Genomic DNA, 18,492 nt, shown 5'->3' on the forward strand with positions numbered 1-18,492 from the left:
TTCGGACGAGGAGGTTGAGGTCCCTGATACCACCAGGCATACTCGGCCCCGTGTCGCTAGACCACAGGTTGCGCAGGATCCACTTCAAGGGCAGCAGAGTGGGGCTGGCGCTGTCAGATTATGTGGTGAGGCATACACCAGCAGCGCAGCCCTCCCTGGACCTAGTACCAGCACTGCCGTACAACATGGTGAAGTGGCGAGCACCAGAAGGGCAGTTGAAGCTGGTACGGTGGCAAATGCAGTAGTTACCCCGTCGTAGCCACCGCACAGACAGGCCCGTAGACCCCCTGAGGTGCTGGCAAATCCTGATTGGCAGTCCCCAACTTCAGCCGCCCCATCAGTTCCCCCTTTCACCGCCCAGTCTGGAGTTTGGGTTGAGACAGCTCAGATCGGTTCGGCCCTGGGATTTTTTGAGGTGTTCTTGACTGCGGAGCTCTTGGACTTAGTTGTGGCAGAAACAAACCGGTATGCCACTCAATTTATAGCCGCCAACCCGGGAAGCTTTTATGCCCAGCCTTTCTGGTGGAAACCAGTCCAAGTTTCCGTATAAAAATAAAATAAAAAATTGGGGCCTTCTCCTCAACATGGGTCTAACCAAAAAGCATGAATTGCTGTCATATTGGTCCACAAATCCAATTCATCACATGCCCATGTTCTCTGCTGCTATGTCCAGGGCACAATTTGAGGCCATCCTGCGTTTCCTGCACTTTAGCGATAACACCACCTCCTGTCCCAGAGGCCACCGAGCTTTTGACCGGCTCCACAAAATTTGGCCCCTCATAGACCACTTCAACCATAAATTTGCAGATTTGTATACCCCTGAGAAAAACATCTGCGTAGACGAGTCCCTAATAAATTTTACCGGGCGCCTTGGCTTCAAACAATACATCCCAAGCAAGTGCGCCCGGTATGGGGTCCAATTGTATAAGCTCTGTGAAAGGGCCACAGGCTATACCCACAAATTTCGGATCTATGAGGGAAAAGATCAGACCCTGGAGCCAGTCGGTTGCCCTGACTACCTGGGGAGCAGTGGGAAGACAGTCTGGGACTTGGCGTCACCCTTTTTGGCAAGGGGTACCATCTTTATGTGGACAATTTCTACACAAGTGTGGCCCTCTTCAGGAATTTGTTCCTAAAACAGATTGGCTGCTGTGGCACCGCGCGAACTAGTCGCGCGGGCTTCCCCCCAACGGCTCGTTACCACCAGTCTTGCAAGGGGGTAGAGGGCTGCATTGTGTAACGAAGAACTGCTCGAAGTGAAATGGAGAGACAAGCGTGACGTTTACATGCTCTCCTCCATTCACGCAGACACGACAATCCAAATTGAGCGAGCAACCAGAGTCATTGAAAAGCCCCTCTGTCCACGACTATAATTTGCTCATGGGAGGGGGTGACTTCAATGACTAGATGTTGTCTCCGTATTTAGTTTCCCTACGCACCAGACGCTGGTATAAGAAGGTGTCTGTATATTTAATTCAATTGGCTGCATATAATAGTTTTGTTCTCTACAGTAAGGCTGGGAGAACAGGATCCTTCCTCAAATTTCAGGAAGAGATCATCGAAAACCTCCTGTATCCAGGAGGCTCCGTGGCCCCATCCACCAGTGTAGTTAGCCGTCTACACGAGCGACATTTCCCCAGTGTTGTTCCTGGTACCTCAGCCCAAACATCACCCCGAAAAATATGTTGTGTCTGTAGCAGGAGTGGAATAAGGCGTGACACCTGCTATTTCTGTCCTGACTGCCCTGACCACCCTGCCCTATGCTTTGGAGGGTGTTTCCAGAAGTACCACACAGGTACACTTAGCATAGGGATCACATCTCTCCAGGACAGGCACACAGCTGCTGCAAACCTCTCCTTTCACCTGGGACAAAGTGCATAACGCACTTCGCCACATCTTTGGGCGATTTGCTCTTTGCACATTGTCCCATGGGGAAGGAGAGGTTTGTCCTATAAAAGGTAAAAAAACTAAAAAAAACACCAGTAAGCAAAAAAGTTAACGTTCAGTTTCAAAAGTTAAATAACGTTTATATGTTTTGTTCTAAAGTTATTATAAAGTTAATAAAATGTATTGCGTTGCGGCCTGTTTTTTTTCATTTTTTTACCTTCCAGGTGGACCAACCGATCGACTAGCTTCAGCACTGATGTGCATTCTGACAGAAGCATTGCGCTGCTGTCAGATTACACACAAGTCGGTGTATGCGGCGCTGCAAGACGAGATTTCTCCTCTGCAGTAAAAGATACGTTCGCCGAGGCATATGAGCTGAGGAGGCGGCGGTGTTCATATGCTTTGGCAAACACTTTGTATATATAAATAAAAAATCCCGGCAATGATTTATTCATCCACATCGATTGATGTGAATGGAGAAATCGGGTTTGCCAGGGCATACAAGCTAAGTGGGTATAGATGTTGGGCGGAGCTCCTATGTCCTGGCAGACGCCTTTCCCCTCTTTTTTTTGGGCAGAGATTTTTTCATCCACATTGATCGATGCGAATGAAGAAATCTGTGCCGTTCATTTTTTCTTTCAGCCCAGAGGCTGAACGGAAAAAAAAAATCTCAATACCTGTATGTTCAATATAAGGAGAATAGCAGAAACTCCTAATGCTGGCCATACATGTAATGATTGCGGAGACCCTCAAATGCCAGGGCAGTACAAACACCCCACAAATAACACCATTTTAGAAAGAAGACACCCCAAGGTATTCGCTGAGGGGCATATCGAGTCCATGAAAGATTGAAATTTTGGTCTCAAGTTAGCGGAAAGCCGGAATTAGACTTACCGGTAATTCATTTTCCACAAATCCACCATGACGGCCCAGAGAGATTGACCCTTGACCTTTGTAGGGGCAGGAACAGAGATAGGTTTAAAAGGACCCCTCCCACCACCATTCACCAGTGAGTTCCAGATTATAGTGCCATAATCACCAGTTAATGAGTGAAAAATCACAAAATCCCCAAATTTTGGAGTAAAATGTATTTTCGGGGTGGGATATCATGCCGCCATGGTGGATTCATGGAAAATGAATTACCGGTAAGTCTAATTCCGGCTTTCCACTTCACCACCATGACGGCCCAGAGAGACATAAATTATATACGTCTTAGGGTGGGGTAACAGCCTGAAGGACCTTGCGACCAAAAGCCAGGTCTGAGGACCTGGATAAGTCAAGTCTGTAATGTTTAGTGAAGGTATTTACACTAGACCAGGTTGCAGCCCGGCATATTTGGTCAAGGGAAGCTCCTGCTCTTTCAGCAAAAGAGGCCGACATGGCTCTCGTAGAGTGAGCCTGAATGACCTCTGGACAACTGATGCCCTCGATCCTGTAGCAGTCTGTAATAGTCTGTTTTACCCATCGGGCAATGGTAGATCTGGAAGCTGCCTTCCCCTTATTTTTACCACAAAATAGCACTAGTAAGTTGTCCACTTTCCTCAGGTTTCTAGTGACCTCTAGGTACTTTAGCACTGTTCGTTTAACGTCCAGGGTATGGAAGCATTCTTCTCTAGAATTCTTAGGGTTTTCACAGAAGGAGGGAAGAATGATCTCCTGGTTCCTATGGAAGTCGGTTACTACTTTTGGTAAAAACGTCGGGTCTAGCCTCAAGGTGACACGGTCGTCCTGAATTGTGAGGTATGGTTGTCTTATTGACAATGCTTGGATCTCACTCAATCTTTTTGCTGATGTTATAGCAATAAGAAAAGTCCAAGCGTTCGTAAGGCGGACCTGTGAGTCCGTTAAGGACAGTGTTTAAGTCCCAGGTAGGCACCTTTGATTTGAGAGAAGGTCTTAGTCTGGCTGCAGATCTCAGGACTCTTTGGATCCATCTATGGTTGGCTAATTCGGAATCAAAATATGCACTAAGTGCTGAGACCTGGACTCTAAGGGTAGAAGGACTTAACCCCGACTCTAGGCCCTTCTGCAGGAAATCCAAAATCTTCAGTATATTCGGTCTGGTTTGATCTGGGGCTTTGTCGCCCAACCAGGTGCAGAACCTCTTCCAGATTTTTAAATAAATGGCGTTTGTCACCTTCTTTCTGCTGGCCTTCAAGGTAGAAATAACCCCCTCAGAGACCTCTACGTCTTAGAAGGTTGGACTCAGGATCCAAGCCGAGAGACTGAAGATTTCCGGATGGGGATGGAGAACCGGCCCCTGGATCAGGATATCCTTCCTCCTTGGAAGAATAAAAGCTTCCTGAGAGGAGAGTTTGGTTAGAATCGAGAACCAGCTCCTCTTGGGCCAGTACGGAGTGACCAAGATTACTCTGGCTCTGTCCCTGATTTTCTGGAGGACTTTTGGGATTAATGGGAACGGAGGGAAGGTATATGCAATGTCCCAGTTCCAGTGTAGGGAGAAGGCGTCGATCGCTAGGGGCCTGTCCCTTGGGTTTAGGGAGCAAAAGGTTGATACCTTTGCGTTTATTCTTGTAGCAAATAGGTCTACCAGAGGGAGGCCCCACCTCTGGACAATCAGATTGAAGACGTCCCTGTTTAAAGACCATTCCCCCTGGTCTATGGTAGTCCTGCTGAGGAAGTCTGCTGCACAGTTTAGGCTTCCTTTTAAATGAATTGCAGATATCGACTTTACGTTCTTTTCCCCCCAGAGGAAGATCTTTTTGGACAGACCTTCTAGGTTTCTGAGATCGTGTGCCCCCCTGATGTTTGAGGTAGGACACAGTCTTTACATTGTCTGAATAGACCTTTATATGTTGGTTTCTTAATTTTGGAGCGGCTACCTGTATTGTCTCCCAAACTGCCCTGAGCTCCCTGTAGTTTGAAGACTGAGCTGCAATACTTTGAGGCCAGTCTCCCTGGTAGAGATCGGAAGCAATTTTTGCGCCCCACCCCTTTACGCTGGCGTCGGTATGGATAAGCACTGCTGGGGTTCTGAACCAGGCCATGCCCTTCGTTAAGTTTTTTGTTTGAAGCCACCACCGTACTGAGGATTTTATGTGGCCCGGGATCAGGATTTTCTTGTCCAAAGAGGATAGGTTCCTGTCCCACTTCCTTAAAAGCCAGGACTGAAGGGTTCTGTAATGGGCCTGGCACCAAGGGACTGCTACTATGCAGGCTGTCATCTGACCTAAGAGACTCATCGCTTCTCTGCACGAGAAGGATCGACGTCCTAGGAAGGCTCCGATAGCCGACTGCAGGTTCTGGATTCTTTCTGCTGGGAGAAAGGTTGTTAGTTTTTCTGAATCTAACAGGACCCCCAGGAATTTTACCCTGGTATTTGGAACTAGGGATGACTTTTTTAGGTTTATCACCCACCCCAGGGATGTCAGAAGGGAGCAGAAGATGTCTCGGTCTGCTATGGACTGATCCACAGAGTTGGAAATTAGTAGAAAATTGTCTAAATACGGGACGACCGTCATCCCCTGAGGTCTCAGGGAGGCGACCATCTCAAACACCAGTTTCGTGAAAATCCTTGGGGCTGAGGCCAGCCCAAAGGGGAGAGCCACGAACTGGAAGTTGTGAACAGACCCTCTGTGATCCCTTATTGTGAATCGCAGGAATCTTTGAGACTGGAGGTGAATAGGAACATGATGCGTCCTTTAAGTCGTATGCGTCCTTTAAGTCGATTGTATAGAGGGTCGCATTTTTTTGAATTTAAGGAATGGTGGAATTTAGGGATTCCATCTTGAATTTTTTGTAGGTAACGAATTTGTTTAGCCTTTTGAGGTTTATGATCATAAGGAAGGAACCCCCCGGTTGCTTTACTAAGAAAAGGCTGGAGTAGAAACCCTGCCCCCGCTGAAGCTCAGGAACAGGAATCACCACTCCTAAGTCCCGGAGATTCTGAACCTCCTTCCAGATCTGGCTGAGCTGACAAGGAGATGGGTGGTGAGAAACCAGAAACACATTTGGAGGGGGGGGGAAGATAACTATCCTGTAACCGATTCTGACAAGATTGAGCCCAGAGGCTGGAAGAAGTCTGTTGCCACTGAGAAAAAAACTGGGATAGTCTTCCCCCTATCCTGGCGTCACTGCTTCTCACCTCCCTTGTTTTGGGGATTAGGGAGGAAACCTCTACCCCTCCCCCCTTTTGGGTAACTCCAACGTCCGGTTTTACCCCTGCCACGAAAGGAGCTATTCTGGGAAAATTGACTACGAAAGGAAGTTTTCCTTTTAGCGGTCTTCTCTTCAGGGAACCCCTTTTTTTTATCTGTAGCCTTCTCAAGGATCATGTCTAGTACAGGACCAAACACGTATTCCCCTGAGAAGGCTATAAAAAATAACTTCATCTTGGAAGAGATGTCCCCCGACCAAGATTTCATCCAAAGTGCCCGTCGGGCAGCATTGGACAAAGCGGCGTCCTTGGCTGAGAACCTAATCGTCTCTGCGGAGGCATCCGCCAGAAAACCTGTGGCAGATTTTAGTAGGGGAATAGTATTGAGTATCTGGTCCCTAGATGTCTTGTTAACTAGATGATTTTCATTCAGCCATAGGTACATAGACCTGGCGACTGAAGTAGCAGCTATGTTAGTCCTGACGCTAAACATTGCTGCCTCCCAAGACTTTAACAAACTGTCAGCCTTCCTTTCCATAGTGTCCCTTAACTGACAGGAATCCTCAAATGGAAGTGAGGTTTTTTTATTAACCTTGGCCACCTGGACGTCAATTCTAGGAACCTCATCAAAAATCTTAGAATCTGACGGGTCAAACACAAGGCGGTTCCTGAACTCTTTGGAAATTCCCAGTTTCTTTTCAGGATGGGCCCATTTATGGGGAAGACCCTGGAGCGTTTGACCTTCAATCCACCAAACATCTCCTCCTGAATCGTATGGGGTTGCTGGATATCCTCCACCCCCATGGTATCCCCGACGGCCTTTAAAAGGTCACTCATCTCACTGGAGGTAAAGAAATATTTCTTAGTGTCCTCAACGATCTCGCCCTCAGATAGGGGGTCCTCGTCCTCTCTTCTAGGGGATGAGGCATTGTCCTCTAAATCCTCTGAGTCAGAAATATCCACCATTCTGGGTCGTTTAGGGGGGCAAGACCCCCAGATATCCTCACGGAGGGAGGTCAGGGAAGACTTAACCTCTTCCTGAATCATGGATCTGAACTCCTGCATAATTGAGGGATGTTCCTCTCTCACTATTTTAGCGATGCAATCCAAGCAAAGTTTTTTTGTATAGTCATCAGGAAGCCGGACAGAGCACTGGAGGCATCTGGCGGTCTTCTTTGACTTTTTTTAAAGGTAGTTTGGCCTAAAGTGAGAGAGGCAGCCCATTAATTTATGCCAGTCAGGTATAGGAGCATAACTTAGTGCAGTATACCCGCAGACCCACAGGGAGAAGGAACAGTGAATACACAAGGGTGTGCACACATACAGACCCCCCCCCCCCTTCGTCTGAAGCTGCCGGCTGCCCAGGTGGGCTACTCACGCAGGGGCGCTCTGAAGCGGTCTGCTCCTTCAGCTGCAGCTCCTTTTGCTGCGGCTCTTTCTCCCTCTCCTGGTCCGACATGTCTGGTGAGCGATCGATGCAGTGAACGCAGCGGGAAAGAGTGCTGGGAGCGCTTTATTGTAGAGGCCCAGTCTACTTCCGGGTTTCGCCGGCAACCCGGAAGTGACGTCAGACGCGCGCGACTATGCAGAGCGTCCTTCCGGTCGGCTCCCCCACAAGGAGGTAGGCGACCTTCGGCAGCTCAGGGCAGGCTTCCCTCCCGTAGGGAGCGTGACCCCGGCGTCACCCTGCCAGCTTTGGAACTAGTCCGCCGGAGAGCAGGGGACGCTTACCTAGATGATGGACCCGTAAGGGAGGCCACAAGGACCGCCGATGCGGTCACCCAGGTACCTTTGAAAAATAAAAAACGAGGTCCACTTCACCTCCCTGAAGCCAGAGAGGACTTTTCTCTGTCCTGGCCGCTATAGGGGCAGGAACACACTGGTGAATGGGAGGGGTCCTTTAAACCTATCTCTGTTCCTGCCCCTACAGAGGTCAGGGGTCAATCTCTCTGGGCCATCATGGTGGTGAAGTGGAAAGGGAGATTTTGTGAGAAAAAAAACAAAAAATGATCAATTTCCGCTAACTTGTGCCCAAATATTTTTTTTATATGAACTCGGCATGCCCCTCATTGAATTCCTTTGGGTGTCTTCTTTCTAAAATGTGGTCACATGTGGGGTATTTCTACTGCCCTGGCATTTTAGGGGCCCTAAAGCGTGAGAAGAAGTCTGGGATCCAAATGTGTAAAAATGCCCTCCTAAAAGGAATTTGGGCACCTTTGCGCATCTAGGCTGCAAAAAAGTGTCACATGTGGTATCGCCGTACTCAGGAGAAGTTGGGGAATGTGTTTTGGGGTGTCATTTTACATATACCCATGCTGGGTGAGAAATATCTCGGCAAAAGTCAACTTTTCCCTTTTTTTTTTTTTTTTTTTTAATACACAAAGGGAAAAGTTGACTTTTGCCGAGATATTTCTCTCACCCAGCATGGGTATATGTAAAATGACACCCCAAAACACATTCCCCAACTTCTCCTGAGTACGGCAATACCACATGTGTGACACTTTTGCAGCCTAGGTGGGCAAAGGGGCCCACATTCCAAAGAGCACCTTTCGGATTTCACAGGCCATTTTTTACAGATTTTGATTTCAAACTACTTCTCACGCATCTGGGCCCCTAAAATGCCAGGGCAGTATAACTACCCCACAAGTGACCCCATTTTGGAAAGAAGACACCCCAAGGTATTTTGTGATGGGCATAGCGAGTTCATGGAAGTTTTTATTTTTTGTCACAAGTTAGTGGAATATGAGACTTTGTAAGGAAAAAAAATTAAAAAAAATCATTTTCCGCTAACTTGTGACAAAAATAAAAAGTTTATGAACTCACTATGCCCATCAGCGAATACCTTAGGGTGTCTACTTTCCAAAATGGGGTCATTTGTGGGGGTTTTCTACTGTCTGGGCATTGTAGAACCTCAGGAAACATGACAGGTGCTCAGAAAGTCAGAGCTGCTTCAAAAAGCGGAAATTCACATTTTTGTACCATACTTTGGAAACGCTATAACTTTTACCCAAATTTTTTTTTATTTTTATCAAAGACATGTAGAATAATACATTTAGCGAAAAATTTATATATGGATGTCTTTTTTTTAAGAATTTTGCAACTGAAAGTGAAAAATGTCATTTTTTGCAAAAAATGTGTTAAATTTCGATTAACAACAAAAAAAAGTGAAAGTCAGCAGCAATGGTGGTAAGTTGCATGACTGAGCAATAAACAGTGAAAGTAGTGAAGTGCAGAAATGTAAAAAGTGGTCTGGTCATTAAGGGTGTTTCAGCTAGGGGGGCTGAGGTGGTTATGGACAGGGCCTGAACATTTACCTAAAAAGGTGACATGGCTCATGAAATATAGCAAACAGCACAGAATATCAATAAAAGCTGTATTAGTAAGTGCCATATTGGCATCTGACATTACGTCTTTACTCTGCAGGTTGAGTTGTAGTTTTCCTAGGAACTAATCTGAAATACATAGACTAGTATTACATTAATATTGCCTACAATAAACATATTTGAGCGAAAGTGTCTCCAGTTTTTTTATTTATCTATTGTACCCTGCATTGTACTGAAACAACTGTTTACGACCACATGTACTTGGGAGAAATTATGTAACAAAAGTTTTGGTGCTTTTTCTCTAGTTAAACCTTGGGGCTAAAACTACATACAATTGAAATTCCTATTAATCACCTGTTGAGTCAAAACACACTACACTCCTTAGTGAAATCCTTGAGTAGTTTAGTTTGCAAAATGGGGTTACCTTTTGGGATTTTCCCTTGTACCTCAGGGTCTCTACAATGGGATATGGCATCTGAAAGCCATCCAAAAAGGCAAAATTGTGCTCCTTCCCTTCTGGGCCCTGCAGTGTGCACATACATAAGAAGTGTTGTCGTAGGAGATAATGGGTAACAAATTGTGGGTTGCTTTTTCTCCTATTACTCCTTATGAACATGGAAAACTTAGGCTAAACTGTTTATTTAAAAATATATTTTTTTCCCTTCTCATGGACCATTATTAAAGGGGTTCTACAGTTTATTTTAACTGATAATCTATCCTCTGGATAGATCATCAGCATCTGATCGGCGGGGAGTCCGACACCTGGGACCTCTGTCGATCAGCTGTTTGGGAAGGCAGCGGTGCTCCAGCAGCGCCGCTGCCTTCTCACTGTTTACCGCTGGCCCAGTGACGACACGTATCAACTGGCCTGGGCGGGGCTCCGCTGCATTCTCAAAAGGCTGATCGGCGGGGGTCCCAGGTGTCGGACCCCCGCCGATCAGATGCTGATCTATCCAGAGGATAGATCATCAGTTAAAACAAACTGTAGAACCCAATAAATTCAATAAAAAATAAAAAAAAATGTAGGGTCACATTGCTCACTACACCCCTAGAAAAACTTAGAGGAATGGTCTTTGAGCAGGGCTGTGGAATCAGAGTTGGAAGAAGTGTACCTACATCGACTCCATCAAAATATGTTAATATTGTGTCATTAATTTATTAACTTTCCTCAGAAATTACAGAAGGTTAGAAATGTTCAAATATCAAATGTCTTCCAGTCAGATTCCCATTAATTTTAATGAACACGTCCTCAGAAAAAGTTAGAAAAGCTCTATATGTATATCATGGAAATAAAGATAATCATGTGCAGGTCCAAATTGGAATTCTAAAAAAAAAAAAAAAAAAAAAAAAAAAAAAAAAAAGTATTTAACATCCACAGATCCGCCCGCCCCCCCCCCCCCCCCCATAACAGAGTCAGCCACTGTGAATGACCCCCAATACAGGGGCTGGCATCTACAGTAGTTTTTAAATGGCAGCAGGGGCCCAGTGCAGTCATTGTATTCCATTGCACCGGGCCCCGCTCACTGTACTAATGGTATCTAACTGCAGGCAGGAAATGGTTAACTATACATGTTCGATCCAGCACTGAGCAGCCTGTACTTACGATCATAGCAAGCTGGAGGCAGGAGGCTGAGCGGGCGGGCACTGGCAGCGTAACTTCCTACGTCACGTGCCTGCTTCATTCATAAAGTGGGTGGAGCAGGCACGTGACGTAGGAAGTTACACTGCCAGTGCCCGCCCAGCCTCCTGCATCAAGCCTGCTATGATCGTAAGTACAGGCTGCTCAGTGCTGGATCGAACATATGTATAGTTAACCATTGCCTGCCTGCAGTTACAGATACCATTAGTTCAGTGAGCGGGGCCCGATGCAATAGAATACAGTGACTGCACCAGGCCCCGCTGCCATTATAAAATCTAAAGGCCGGCCCCCAGCCCCTCCTCGACGATACACACACCAGCCGCGCAGCTTGTGGTCAGCGGTGTATCAGTGTAAAAAATTGCAGCCTTTGCACCATAAGACGCACTGCCATTTTCCTCCCACTTTTGTGGGGGGGGGGGGGGGTAGTGCATCTTATAGGGCGAAAAATTCGGTAACTGCTAAATTTAGTGCTTGCCTTAAAAGTGTTGTCTGGGAATAAATAACTTCTCAATTGCCTGCAGCCTGCATCCGCTATGGAAAGAGTTATACTTACATGGTACCCACGACTGCTGTCCTGTGAGCTGACTCTCGTGGCTTGTTTACTTCCTCCTCAGTATGAGCATGGTTACCTGCTGTGATGGGTCTCTTGTGGACAAGTCAATGCTAAAGCCAGTCATTGGCTGCACCAGAGCTGAGGTTCATGGCCATGCTGCATAGGAAGTAAAACCATGGACCAAAAGAACACAGAGGAGCGGCACGCAGGACCAGAGCTGTGGATAGCACGTAGGTGCCCTTGAAGGCAGAATGCGGGGACCTGTTAAGAGTTTACTGCCAAGCAATCCTTTTAAAAGGGTACTTTCACACTAGCGTTATTCGGATCAGGCAGGCAGTTCCGGCAACGGAACTGGCAAACTGTATGCCAACGGAAAAAACTGGCAAACCGCATGCCAACAGAAATATGGTTTTCTGGATCCGGTGATGTAATACCGTATAAGTTATTTTTTATTTTTTTTCAAAAATGAAAAGCAAAAATAGCTCCTCCTATGTCCCAGCGCATGCACAGACTGGAAAACCGGATCTGGCAATGCGGCAATTTCCGGAACACTTGGTACCGGATCAGGCATTAATACATCTCTATGGAAATTAACGCGGTCGTGTTCCGGGATTTTGGCCGGAAAAAATATGGCCGCAAGCTGCGGTATTTTGACCGGTCAAATGCCGTACAGGGGACAGAACGGAAGACATCCTGATGCATACTTAACGGATTGATTTCCATTCAGAATGCATTAGGACAAAAGTGATGCGTTTTTTCCAGTATTGAGACCCTTTACCAGATTTCAATCCCGGAAAAGAATAACGCTAGTGTGAAAGTACCCTAAGGCAAGCACTGAATATAGCAGTTACACTTTTTACACGTTTTTTGTATTCCCATTTAGACTTGCACACGATTCTCTATATTTCCATGACACATACAAGGATGTGGAAATCGTATCGCCCGACGCCCGGGACATGCAGTTCCGGGCACCGTGCAGGTAGTTTGTTCAGTAGCTTAGCCCTGCTGCGGGCAAGTACCAGGGCTGAGATGGCTTTGTTTACCGAAGCAGTGGATTGGCAACTAGCTGGGCGTGGAGAGGCGTTCCCATGGCGATGGGGACGCTTGAAGTTCAAATATACCATCGGATTGGAGAAAACTCAGATCTGATGGTATATTCTAAACCCGAGGTGTTCCCATGGTGATGGAGAGGCACCTCCGACAGGGCGCTGCCATCCGCGGCACCTGAGGAGTTAATTGCACGGATGGCAGCTCCCTATCAGAGGTCGAGCGCCACGAATGTTTCTACAATGTTTGCATTGGTGGGGCAGTGCTAAATGCTGGTGGAAGATCGGCCCTTGAGAGGAGGTCTTCTCTTAGAGGCAGCGGCCAAGGTGCATCTCCCAGAAGCAGCATTAGGTCGTCGTGGCGAGGCCAATCCGGGGCCATCAGGATCGTAGGCATGCCCCGTCGCGATTTTCCGGAGAACCCGTGGCAGAAGGGGGAGGGGCGGAAACCCCGTACAGGAGGGAAAATTCCATCCACGGATGAACACGAGCGTCGGCACAGTACACCCTCGGGTCCTTGGACCTGGACAGGAAGGCGGGGAGCTTGTGGTTGAACCTGGAGGCCATGAGATCCACATCCGGACGACTCCAACGGAGGCAAATTGACTCGAACACGTCGGGATGCAGAGACCACTCGCTCGGGTCGATCGTTGTCCGGCTGAGGAAGTCCGGCGCCCAGTTGTCCACCCCCGGGATGTAAATTGCCGACAGGGCCAGAACATGAGTGTCCGCCCAGCGGAGGATGTGAGACGCTTCCCGCATAGCCGCTGCAAGTGCCCACTGATGATTTATGTACGCCATTGCCAAAGGCGGAGCGATAGAATCGCCCTCAGTTCCAGAATGTTTATCGGCAGCTTGGACTCCGATGGAGACCAAGTGCCCTGGACGGACCGGGTCAACCAGGTCATCGGCAGAAAGGATTTTACCCTGGAGGGGGTTCCGTAACCACCAGAGGAGGGAGGTCCGAGCATGGGGAGGTAGGGGGAAGGAGCGGTCTAGACTCTTCGGGGACTTGTCTCAGGCAGACAGGATTGCCGTCTGGAAGATGCGGGAGTGATATTGCGCGAAAGGAATCGCTTCAAAGCAGGACACCATCTGTCCAAATACCCGCATGCTGGACCGGAAGGACGGACTGCGGTGGAGAAGAGTCCGAACCAAACTGTGAAGGAGCAGACGCTTTTCCGGGAGCCAAACCTTCGCCGCTTCCAGCAGCATCCCCAGGAAGACAAGTTGTCTGGAAGGGGTAAGCTGAGACTTGGGAAGGTTGATAATCCAACCAAACCGCTCCAGGGTTTACAGCGTGAGGCCATCTGGGAAAAGGAGGGCGCCTTGATAAGTAGATCGTCCAAGTAGGGAAGTAGAAAAAACACCCCTGGAGCGGAGCAAGGCCAGGGGCAAGGATCTTGGTGAACACCCGAGGAGCAGTCGCCAGGCCGAAGGGGAGGGCGACAAATTGCTAGTGGTCGTTCCCCACCGCAAAGGGAAGGAAACGCTGGTAACACCAAGTGATCGGGACGTGGAGATAAGCATCCTGGATGTCGATAGACAACAGAAACTCCCTTTTTGCAGAGAAGCCACCACGGATCGGTGGGACTCCATCCTGAACCGAAGAAGACGGAAAAACTGGTTTAACCGTTTGAGGTCCAATATCTGTCTCAAAAAGGTTTGAGTAGAACCCCTTGAATCTGTCCCTTGGAGGAACGGGAGTAATCACTCCCTTGTCCAGAAGGGTGCGAATGGCTTCGGAGAAGGTGGCCGCACACTGGGGGTCCCTCGGGACACAGGAGCGAAAGAAGCGATCCGGAGGGAGGGACGCAAATCCGGATGACACAACCTTGAGTGCCCAAGCGTCAGACGTGCATCTGCCAGATGTCCCTGAAAAGGAGGAGGCGGGTGGGTGGGGGCGCACCTTCAGGCGGGGGGTCTGCTTGGCCGAGGAGGGGCGAGCAGGTTGGGACTTGCGCCAGGAGGGTTGAGTCCGAAAAAATAGCTTTTTACTCCTATCCTGGGAGGAATTAGAGGACAGACCGGTCGCAGGCCGAGGGCCGGAGGACCTGCGGGAGGACCTAAAATGAGAGAAACCAGGACAGCCTTGAGTGGTGCTCTTGGTCCTAGGGCTGGGGAAGATGGGTGCTCTTTCCTTGACTGAAGATAGGGGCCGTCCGCCACAGGAATGGCCGTGCGGACCACGGGAGGGTCGACTTTAGGTGGAGACGCCCAAGTGAAGATGCAATCCGCTGTTAAGTGATAACAGATATCTAACTTCTTGGGGGGGGGGGGGGGGGTAAACAGGCATCAGGGCGAGACCAAGCCTTAGAGACCATTGACGAGAAGTCGGCGTGGAGGGGGAAAACCGTGGAAGCCTGTTTGGGCGGAAAAAGGACACACCGGCCTTTTCAGTGCTGGGAGGGTCACCGTGAATTTTAAAGGTACCACGAATATTGACAATGAGATGACCCACAGCAGAGGCTAGCAGAGGCTGGGACATGGACGGTAATGCCGAGTCCATGTCCCAATCCGAATCCACCAATTCTCCCTCAGAGGTCATGTCCTGTGAGGAGGAGGGGCCCGACTGAGACAGCACCCTTGGAGGGGACAGGGACGCATCCGAGGAAGATGCACACTCCGCCCTATGGCACTTCAGGGGGTGCCAGGACCTGGAGGCATCGCTGGGAGCGAGGGACCCAGACGGGTTGGCAGAAGTAGCAGACCCGGAGGGTACGACAGAGGGGACAGCAGGCGGCCCATGACATGAGTGAGGCTTTCCACGGCCTGGGACAGGGATCTTGCCCAATCGGGTGGATCCAAGGAAACAGGGTGCGGCACGGCAAGTGGCAGACCCTGTATTGGGGCCTGGCATGCAGAGCAATGCAGGTCTGATTGCCCCCATGAAAGAGTGCTTCACAGGCAGTGCAGGCGTGATAACAGGGCCTAGAGGCCCCTGAGAGGTTAGACATGTTGGGGGAAGCTGTCCAGGCGAGGGGCTGCTGGCGCTAGGAAGGGGTTAACAGTCCTATCAGACCAAAGATCTCAGGCAGTGCGACAGCAGAAGGAGCAGGCAGCAGTGGCAGAAGAGACCCGACACGTCACGGCAGCAGGGAGAAGGCAACAGCAGCGGTGGCCAGACGGAATGAGACGGGTAGCGAAGCCCCGCCCCCCACACCGATGCTCCATTCGTGCGCGCAATTTAAATATAGAGGGGGGGGGCGGTCTGCGGCCTGTAGTAAGAGACCGCGATTCCATATGGCCCGAGTCTACCTCCATTTGTCCCTGAACAGCGAGCCAGCACGCCGCCCTAGCACGGTAAGGGAGAGTCTGCCCACCCCTGCAAGCAAGCGAACGCAGCGATTCCCATGTGCGGACGTTCGTGATGCCGGGCGGCAGTGAAGTGTGCCGGCTACCAGGTGCTGCGCTCGTGATTGTAGCCTGGAGCCTCTTCCCCCCCCCCCCCCCCTCCCCCTCCTTTTGTGGCTGAAGAAGGACTTAGCTAAAAGTATAAGGGTCCGCTCTGTGGTGAATTGGGGCCCAAGTAACATTCCCAGCATACCATAGGTGAACAACCACTCTTACCATCGTGAAGTTCTCACCCTCTGTCCATTCCAGCAGGGTCGCCCCTTCAGCTGCTGGCACCGCAGTGGCAGGAAGCTGGAGAGGGGCTTGACGTGTGGGCGACCCTTACGCTGGCGGGATGCAGGGGAGCTGGGCTGCCCTGGTCCTCCTTGTCTTCTGTGGGGGAGGCAGCAGTGCGAATGACCGGCACTGGCGCAGCTCGACCCCGGGAGAAACCGAGAGGTCCAGGCGTCGCTGTTATCCCTGTTAAAAATAAAATAAAAAAAATCTAAAGTAAAAAATGAAGAAAAATCCTTGGACACCAAGCAAAAACTGGTAGTCTCTCTCTCCAGGCTGAGGGTATAGCTGCTGGAGGAGGGGCTTAACAGTTTTCACTTAGTGTCACGCCTCCTAGGGAGTTGAGCTATAACCATGGTTTCCTGTGTCCCCCAAGGAAATGGGCGAGAAATAATCTTTATACATGAAACCCAAAATCAAGACAAGCGCACCATTGGGGACAACCTGCTTTGGCAGATAAGCTTATGTGATTGGTTAAATATCTTGCCGTCAGGTTCCCTTTTAGTGTATAGCACTGTTTTCCAGTTATTTAATGTACAGTGCATTGATATCTACTTAAATTTAGAAAATGTAAGTAAATATGCTTTATGTTCTAAGTAGCCTTATTACTTACATGATGGCAAGAAAATGCCCGATGTTACCATTTTACTACACTAAATTTGTTTACTAGATTATTGGCCATTTATGATGAAGCTGGATGGTGGAGTGTGACAATCAGCAGTTGGAAATTTGGTTTACCGACTCCACAGCCATGCTCATGTATTGCATGTATTGCAGAGACCTGTGATGGACTGTGTGATACTGTCTCACCCAGGGATAGCAATTAAAGTCACTAGATTATGTGGGGCTTTTTTTTTTTTTTTTTTATAGATTTAATTTATGGGAAGTGGGAAAACATTTCACTAGAGAATGGTCTTCCTCTAAACATATTTAAAAAAATAAACTACAGCCATGTTAATGCACCTTTACAGTAGGTCTACAAAAAAAAAAAAAGTCAAATAAAAAAAAACTAGTGCAAAAATTCATGTGGGCCCCCATTTTTCAGAGCAACAGATGGGGCTTCTGGGGTAAATGAAAGAATGTTCAAGACAAGGTATTGTGCAATTACAAACCAGGCAGGATGTACACTGCATTACTTACTCTCGTCTTAAAGTTTTCAAGTTCCATAAAGAGAGGTATCCATCAGAAAATCCTACAGCCAGCTGGTTAGTTCTACTTATATAGCTGACGGTGGTAACCGCGGTTCCTGATGGGGCCAGTAACTGCAGGCACAAGTGTCGTCTCTCTCTATTAGCAGCTTCTCGGAGTTTGGGGATTTCTGCAGGTATCCCACTACAGACTTCAAGGTCTACAAATTAACAAAGTAAGTGTCAGTAACATGAAGTGATTAAAGTGGGGACTGATGGGGTTATGGTGTGTCCACAAAGAGGATTTTAGACCAGGATCTCAGCTTGTTTTTGTACGCCAAAGTCAGTGTTAAAAAAGCCTAAGGAACCTATATATAGCCCAAAATAAATTCAGGGCCCACCCCTGATGAAAGCATGAAAACCGACCACAAGGAGTGGGTCAATAGAGTACAAAAAACACTTATGATACCAAGGTAGAAATCAGCCATATATTTATATCTTATGCCTCTCAAAAGGCTGTAAAGCTTCTGAACAATATACTTCTATGTGCGAAATCCATGTCAGACGTTGACTCTCTGGCCACTGGTGCGGTTTCCGGCAGTTGGACGAATAGAAATGGCAACACTCCCACCCACTCCCTGGGATGTGAATTGGAAAGCTGCTTGCAGAAAAAATTGTTACATGAACTACATACAACACGTATTTGCTTGAAAATCAATAGAAAGCTTGTGTTAGGCTTTTTTTTTTAAATGAAAACCGACCAGAAGGAGTGGGTCAATAGAGTAAGAAAAAAAACTTATGATACCAAGGTAATCCAAAAGTAACAATTTTATTAGAAAAATCACAAAAGGACATTGATTGACACAAGTCACAAAAAGACATTTAATACAGGTAACAATACATTAAAGTAAAAACCAAGAGGACCGACGGTGGACTGCTGGTATAGATTAGTAAAGTGCACGTGCAATAATCTTGATTGGTCATCAATAAAAGGTGTGTAACACCTAACCACTATGGCTCCAAATTACATAATCCAGACCATATGCATATATTGTACAACAGATACCAAAATTTGGGGGTGAGAATGCACACCACAAAGGCTAACTAAGGCAAATGGTGACTACAGTTCTAATAGGCACATAGAAAATGGTCAGTATTTTCATGTGCCTATTA

The 18,492-nt window shown here is 48.1% G+C and overlaps 1 protein-coding gene across 2 annotated transcripts in view; it reads right to left on the reverse strand.

The window, feature by feature from the left end:
- The window catches only part of AHCTF1 (AT-hook containing transcription factor 1), a 253,355-nt gene that overhangs the window by 219,007 nt on the left and 15,856 nt on the right, over positions 1–18,492 (reverse strand). For both annotated transcript variants that reach the window (XM_044290344.1, XM_044290343.1), the window contains exon 5: positions 17,333–17,540. In XM_044290344.1, the coding sequence (XP_044146279.1) occupies positions 17,333–17,540 (208 nt within the window). The remainder of the gene's footprint in view (positions 1–17,332; positions 17,541–18,492) is intronic.

Source organism: Bufo gargarizans, chromosome 4 (genome assembly GCF_014858855.1).
Source record: "Bufo gargarizans isolate SCDJY-AF-19 chromosome 4, ASM1485885v1, whole genome shotgun sequence".
In the NCBI taxonomy this organism is placed as follows: Eukaryota; Metazoa; Chordata; class Amphibia; order Anura; family Bufonidae; genus Bufo; species Bufo gargarizans.